At 51.9% G+C, this 6,944-nt stretch overlaps 1 protein-coding gene across 1 annotated transcript; it reads right to left on the bottom strand.

Moving 5' to 3' along the window:
- Positions 1–1,705: 1,705 nt before the first annotated feature.
- On the bottom strand, positions 1,706–6,944 carry UBE2S (ubiquitin conjugating enzyme E2 S). The gene is made up of 4 exons (XM_081273050.1): positions 6,427–6,944; positions 5,677–5,824; positions 3,843–4,033; positions 1,706–2,188 (listed from the first exon to the last, which is right to left on the bottom strand). Exons 1-4 carry the CDS (start codon positions 6,427–6,429, stop codon positions 1,862–1,864), a joined length of 669 nt encoding a protein of 222 aa, XP_081129176.1. The 5' UTR covers positions 6,430–6,944; the 3' UTR covers positions 1,706–1,861.

Raw genomic sequence — 6,944 nt, 5'->3', positions numbered from 1 at the left:
TACAGCCCAGGGCCTGCCTTGCTCGGGTGTGCTAGGCAAGTGCTCTACCACTGAGACACAACCCCAGCCCTTTTGTTTAAATCTTGATTTTTTTCCCTATAGGTCTTTGTTCCTTTTGTTGTGTTGCTGGGGAAGCATCCCAGGTCTTGCACTACTGGGCAGGTGCTCTACCAGTTGAGTGAGCTACACCCTCAACTCTTCAGGTCCACTATCACAGTCCTTTGTTTTATTCCCTGAAGTACCTTCATGTTTTTAAAACGGCACTTCTGTGGTTGCCTTGTGATTACCCTGGGACCTGTTGTCTTCAGGGTCAGTTTTCAGTTCATCCTCTCCTGCTCTTAGTCACCACAGGTCCTTTTACCATGTGCAGCTCAAGGTTTTACTCACAAAAGGCAAAGGCAGCCAAGGGGGCCGGGTTGTGGCTCAGTGGTAGAGCACTTGTCTGGCATGTGTGGGGTACTGGGTTCAACCCCAGCACCATGAGTGTTCCAGTTGCTCGGCATCTGTATCCATCTACAACAAACTATTAAAAAAGAAAAAGAAAAGAAAGGCAACCAAAGTCTCAGAGCTATTTGGGAGGCTGAAGCATGATGGCAAGTTCAAGGGCTGCCTGGGCAATTTAGCAAGATCCTTAAAAAAAAAAAAAAAAAAAAAAAAAAAAAAAAAAAAAAAAAGCCTGGGGATGTGACTCAGTGGTAGAGCACCCTTGGGTTCAATCCCCAGCACCAAAATACAAATTGACCAGTTCCACCACGGGAAAAAGTTTTCATCCACCTATGAAATCTTAGTTGTGTCCTGGTTATTCTCTGCTACTTAGACAATAATTTACTGCTTTCAACTCTTTAACCCAAGCCTATTCACAGAATAGCAGTGCACGTATCACCCCTTGGTGTACACAGCTGGGATAAGCCCTGCCTTCCAGTGAGATCAGACCTTGACACCAGGAAGCGACATAACCCTAGTGATTGGGTCTCCAGCCCTTGATTTTGAATTGATTCAAAAGTATCAGGGAAGTCTTGGCCTAACTGGAATATTCTTAGAGGGATGGGTTTTAAGTCATTCCTGATGGGACTGATGTGGAGGGGCAGCATATGGGAGCTGAGAAGTCCTCAGCCCCACTCCACCCCAAGCACTGAAATAAACCAACAACATATAAGCTTTGTAGAGAGGACTAAGGAGTGTGACTTAATAGCATCAATATCAACCTGTGAAATCCTGAGCAAGCAGCTCAGCTGTGTTAACTTCTAGCAGAAACCGGAGATGGGTTTTGTTTGAAGCCTCAGGTTTTGCAATGTTATACAAAGGTATATACAGGATAGGAACCCACAAAGGAAGTCAATATTAAGGCCAGGCCTGGGATTAGACAATGCAGAGGACAGGCCCAGTCCAAGACCAGATAGACAAGCTGATCAGACAAGGTTGAGTGCAAGGCTCTTCAGGCCTGTGGAGGAAGGTCACTAAATCACTGCTCATTCAGAGGCAGAGCAAGGGCAGGACACACAGACTGCTGGGAGCAGGCTCCAGGGCTCCACCCCATTTTAGACTGGAAATCCCATTCCCAGAGCATCGAGATGTTCTCAAACCCTACGGAAAGTCCAGTAAACTAGCCTTGGAACCTTTGAGGACTGGGGGCAGAGCAGGGACACCTCGTGCTCTAAACAACAATATAAGCACAGGTCCCAGGGCACCTGCCAAACGTAGAAACTGCTTTTCCAACTTTATTTAGAAAAACAAAGCCAGGTCCCAGTGTCCCCCACACCCTCCCCCACCCCAGCCATAATTTAAATAATTTAGAGACAGCGTGGGAGGGAAGGGTTAGGAGGGGAGTTGAGCCAGGGATGGGAGGAGGAAGAAAAGCCCACTACAGCCGCCGAAGTGCCCGCTTCTTGTCTGTCTTTTTCTTGGCTGCCAACTTCTTATCGCGCTCACCAGCGTGCTTCTTGGCCATGGGACCATCAGCTCCTCCTAGACCTCCAGGGACCACAGGGTCAGTGGAGGAGGCTGCGCCACTGGCCAGGGCCCGGCTGGCCTCAGCCCGCCCACTGCTGGGCCCACCTGCGCCACCGTGGATCTCTGTGAGCAGGCGGGCCCGGGCAGCATACTCCTCGTAGTTCTCTAAGAGCAGGCGGCCTGCCTCCTCGTTGAGAGCAGACTCTGGATTAGGGTGGATCAGCAGGCACTTGATGGTCTGTGGGGAGAGGGCCCAGCAGCCTTCAGGGGTCTGGAATTGTCCAGCCTCATGCCCTTCATGCTGGCTTTTCTCTTTTTCAACTCAATACCCGAAGGCCAGTCCCAGCTGCATCCTTACCTCTGCCCGAGTGGCCAGGCTACTTCCCTGATACCCACAGTAAACGCTCCCATAGGAGCTAATGCTACAGGCAAGCCTGGCCTGGTGGCTTCCTCCTAGTCCCTTGAGGCCTCTCAGAGCCCACTGGTTTAACAGAGGCCTAAATGGAAGAGGGAAGGGACTCGAGGGCACTAAGGACTGGGCTGCTGGGCTCCACAGCTCTGAGCTCTTTCTTTCTACAACACGGAATGCAGAAATCCAGAGCTGTAACAGGAACCCAAATTTCACAGCCATAGGGTTCTGGCAGGGCCCAACAACAACCAAGAGGGAAAGGCATCAGGAGGTAGAATATTAAGAGACTAGTGAGCCAAAGGGAAGTCTTCAGGGCAGGCCAGGAAGGGGACGAGTCCTCAGTACCCTCGTCAGCCCAGGTAACAGGTATGATGAGTAACCAGGCCTAAAGTAGCCCCTGGTGGATCCTCTCAAGTGGGTCTGGGCAGACTAGCTACAGCTTCTAAGTATGGAGAGTATCTTCCCCTGACCCCACTTCAGGGGCTACTATAATATACGCAGAGCACCCAGCCCAGCGGACACTATTGATGAAGACCAGAGATGCAGGGACCCTACAGTTTTTACCATGGCACCCTAAACTTGGGGCCTGAATGCCTTGCTACAGGGGCAGGATGAAGCTCAGCATATATCACAGGGCAAGGAAGGTGGAATCCGTGGAAAAGGTTTGGGGTTTGGTTACCATTAAACTTAATGCTTTCCCAATGCCCCCAAAGAAACCCCAATTCCCATCTTCCCAACTATCTGGTGAAGGGCTTATTAGAAATTTAATTGAAATTGAAAAAAAAGAAAAGAAAAAAAAAGTTTTGTTTTTTTTAAAAAGCTTGGGGGAGGGACAGGGAAGGCATCAAGTGACCTAAATGGTTTAAGTGGTTTTTAGAGACCACGGCACACTGGCCCAGACCAAGGTGTCTCTATTTCAGCCAATGCTGGGATGCTGTGGGCAGTCCAAGAAGCATCCCTGGCCTCACCTCAAGGTGCTAGCAACACCTCTCTCTAGCAGTGACAACCAAAAACCATCTCCACAAGGCCAGGGGCAAAATCACCCTGGCTGATAAACACAATCTAGGACAGACAGCGGAGATGGATGCATAGACCTTGTCGTTGTTAAAAAACTGCTGAACAAATTAAAAGGAAAAAGAAGCCAGGCAAATGCCTGTAATCCTAGTTACTTAGGAGGCTGAGGCAGGAAGATTGCAGTAACTTAGCAAGACCCTGTCTCAAAATAAAAAAATTTAAAATAAAATTTAAGGGGGTGGGGGAATCCTCTAACCAGACACTGATGTGTATGTACTTGCCAGGACACTATTCTAATCACAAACCCACCACTTGTTCAGTGCCCTAGATCCAACCCTTCCACAATTTTTCAGAAAAATTGGGAACCTGAATTTTTATGTGAAAATCCCCCGTACTTCAGAGTTGATTTTAAAAAAGAAAACAAAGCATGTGGCTCCCACGTTACTGGGAAGCCCAGGCCAGAACTCACCAGCAGCACATGTCGGATGCCCAGCTCAGCCGTCCAGTCCCTCTTGAGCACATTGACACAGATCTCACCGTTGGCACCCACATTTGGGTGGAATATCTTGGTCAGGAAGTAGCCCTTGGGTGGTGAGGCAGGGAAATCCTTCCCCAGCAGGAGTTTCATACGGAAGAGACCTCCAGCATAAGGGGTACCCTCTTGAGTAGAAGGAAGGAGACTGGGTCAGGAGGTTGAGGATCCCAGCACCCCAAGCCCAGTTTCCAGGGTCTGGATGTGAGGCAAGTGCCTGACATCTCTTCTCCTAGATTGGAGGAATTCTTGAAGGCAGCAAAAACCTAGTGTACAAGGGGCCATGACTGACATCCCCCCTTGGACACCCCTTTTCTCTCTCTCCCAGGAAGCAGGGACCTGATGCCCACTTGTTTTCCTGGTAAATGAAAACAACAGCTTTCAACTCCACAGCCTTTCCCCAGCCCAGTACACAACTTCTCCATTTACCTACTGCTGGAGTAGAAAAATGTGGGAACCATGACTATCTTACCCATCACATAGCCTCCAAATCCAGCACATCAGCAACTGGGCAGCTACCCTTCAGAATCTCCTGAACGTGACCCCACTTTCAAGTATGGCTTCTCAACAGGCCACTAACTTCTTCCTTGCAGGTCAAAGGAACTAAGTAGGATCTGTCATACCCGTTAACCTCACTTAGAAGCCTTAGTGTCCCTAAAAGATCTGTTCTCTAACCGCTTCTTTCTATTCCCACTTAACACCCAGATCTGCCTGCTCTAGACCTTTCTGGAAGCCTTGCCTCCCCAACTTCTTGACCCTTCACCTTTCAACCATCCTACACAGCTAGATATGAACTCTGCCAGGAATGGTGGCACACGCCTGTACTCCCAGTGGCTTGGGAGGCTGAGGCACTAAGCAACTCAGTGAGATCCTATCTCTAAATAAATAAAATACAAAATTAGGCTGGGGATGTGGCTCAGTGGTCAAGTGCCCCTGAATTCAACCCTCAGTACCAATAAAGAAAGAATTCCTATAGCTGTCAACACTTCAGGAAAATCTCCCTTGATCATATCACCGCTCCTAACTAGATCTTTCCTTTATAAGCTCTTGTAACACCTTGGCTGATTTTTTTTCCATATTTATTTTTTAGTTTTAGGTAGACACTATATTTTATTTTCTGTGGTGTTGAAGCTCAAACCCAGTGCCCTCAAGCATGCTAGGGAAGCACTCTATCACTTGAGCCACAATCCCAGCCCTTGGCTGATGTTTTAAATATTCAAGTGATAACAGAAACATAATTTGCACAAAACAAAGTTCTAAATCTCTCTGCAAAACAAAACAATCAAGTACAATCACTTATCTTCCCACAATGCGGAATTTTGCTTATGCCCAGCTACATCAGTGTTCCTGATACTAAAAGATGAACTTTCAGATGTGTGGACTACCTTCCCAACTTTTCCAAATATTAGTCCCACCACCTGGAACTCTCTTCCCACTCTTACTTAATCCTACCTACCCATTCTCAGGTCCCAGGAGAGCCACACTTGACAGCCTCACCCCCAAAAACCTAGGTTAAGATCTCCATTATATGCTCTCAGCAAACAAACTTCTCAATGCTTATGAGAAAAGGATGCATGATCCCTCATTTGTGGTATCCTGCTGAGTAGGATTGTGGATACAAGAGTGCTATCCCTGCCCTGCCCACCACCAGTCCTCAGCTCCTAACAGGGCCCGGCCTCTGATGATGGGTGCTTTCAAGCCTTGTTTGTTCTAGAGCGGGCGACAGAAGATACTAAAAAGCAGCACCTCCCTCTTTCATGCCCACACTCACCAGGGCCCTCGATGGTGACCTGCAGGTCAGTGAGGTCCTCCTCGTTGGGGAAGACCTTGATGCCATCAGGTGGGTCCGTGGTCAGTGTCGTCACTTCCTTGTACACCAGGCGGATGATGTGGGGGGGCAAGTTCTCTACATTGGAGTTCTGAGCATAGTCGGGAGAGGAAGGTGAGTGGCCGGCGAAGCTGGGCCTAAGGATGCCGTGGCCTCCCTAGTCTTGACCCTACAGGTCTCACCCCTGGGCCCCCAGACCCTCAACCAGAATGCTTTATCGCGGTCCCGGGCAGACCTCCCAAAAGAAATGGGGGCAGGTCTCCGAAGGGGCCTCTAATGGCTCCACCCAACTCCGATGTCCCCAAGGCCCGCTCCCAACCCCGCACGGGACCCCAACGGTAGGCCCGAGGCCTAGCATGTTTCCATGTCCCACATCCAGCCTTGGAAAACCCACCCTTGAAATCTCGCCTCAGGCCTGGAAATGGCGGCGGGCGTCTCCCTCGCGGTAACACCCGCAGGCGGGTCGCAGAGCGCCCAGACCCTTCCCCGAGCATCTGCGGGTCTTCCTGCCCAGGGCTCCTGCGGGCTGCTGGGGCCCCTGCCCGCCTTCAGAAAGGCCCTTGGGTTGGACCCCAGCCCAAGACCCCCACTGGGTCCTCGCATCTGAGGCCGCCCTGAGAAGCAACTGGGACTATGCCTCCTTCTCCAGGGAGACCCCGACCACCCCTCTCGGGCCCGGTGGCCCGCGCTTACCATGACTGCGGCCGGCCGGGGGCGGGTCCCCCCGGCCCCCTTCCCGCGCTCTTCGGGCCGCCAGCCGGGGCGGGGGGGACCAACTGCGGCCGCTGCGGCCCTGGCGGCCCCGCTCCGCTGCCTGCTGCCTCCGACGCCCACCGCACACCGCGTCCGCCGCTCCTCCCGCCTGGATGCCCGGCCGCACTGAGCCGAGCGCGCGCGCACCTCCGTGCTTTTATAACCGCCCAAAAGCCCCGCCCCGAGGCGCGCCTTGACCCGAGACGTCAGCGCGCACGTTCCTCGGGACTCTACGCACTCGACCCCTTCCCCGCAAACCGCAAGCGTCAGCGAGAGGAGTTCGGGAGGGGACTGCGTGGCGGGCTGGCCAATGAGGGCGCGCGGGGTTCGGAAAGGGGATCCGGGAAAACGGAGGACCTGAGAACCGGAGTGGAAGCGGAAGGAGACCCGGGAGGCGGGGCTGCCGCTGATTGGGCCGTTTGAATGAGAAGCCGCCACGGCCCGCGTACACGCGCGCG

Source organism: Spermophilus citellus, assembly GCF_964194105.1.
Source record: "Spermophilus citellus genome assembly, chromosome: 18".
In the NCBI taxonomy this organism is placed as follows: Eukaryota; Metazoa; Chordata; class Mammalia; order Rodentia; family Sciuridae; genus Spermophilus; species Spermophilus citellus.
Note: the sequence above shows the minus strand (reverse complement) of the source record. Positions and strands in the feature narration are given on the sequence as shown.

What these genes read in the sequence shown, in the direction of transcription:
- UBE2S (XM_081273050.1), bottom strand. An exon ending in GGTCACCATCGAGGGCCCTG is followed by an intron (nt 4,034 to 5,676) that starts GTGAGTGTGGGC and finishes CTTCTACTCAAG; the next exon opens with AGGGTACCCCTTATGCTGGA. An exon ending in GCATCCGACATGTGCTGCTG is followed by an intron (nt 2,189 to 3,842) that starts GTGAGTTCTGGC and finishes CTCTCCCCACAG; the next exon opens with ACCATCAAGTGCCTGCTGAT.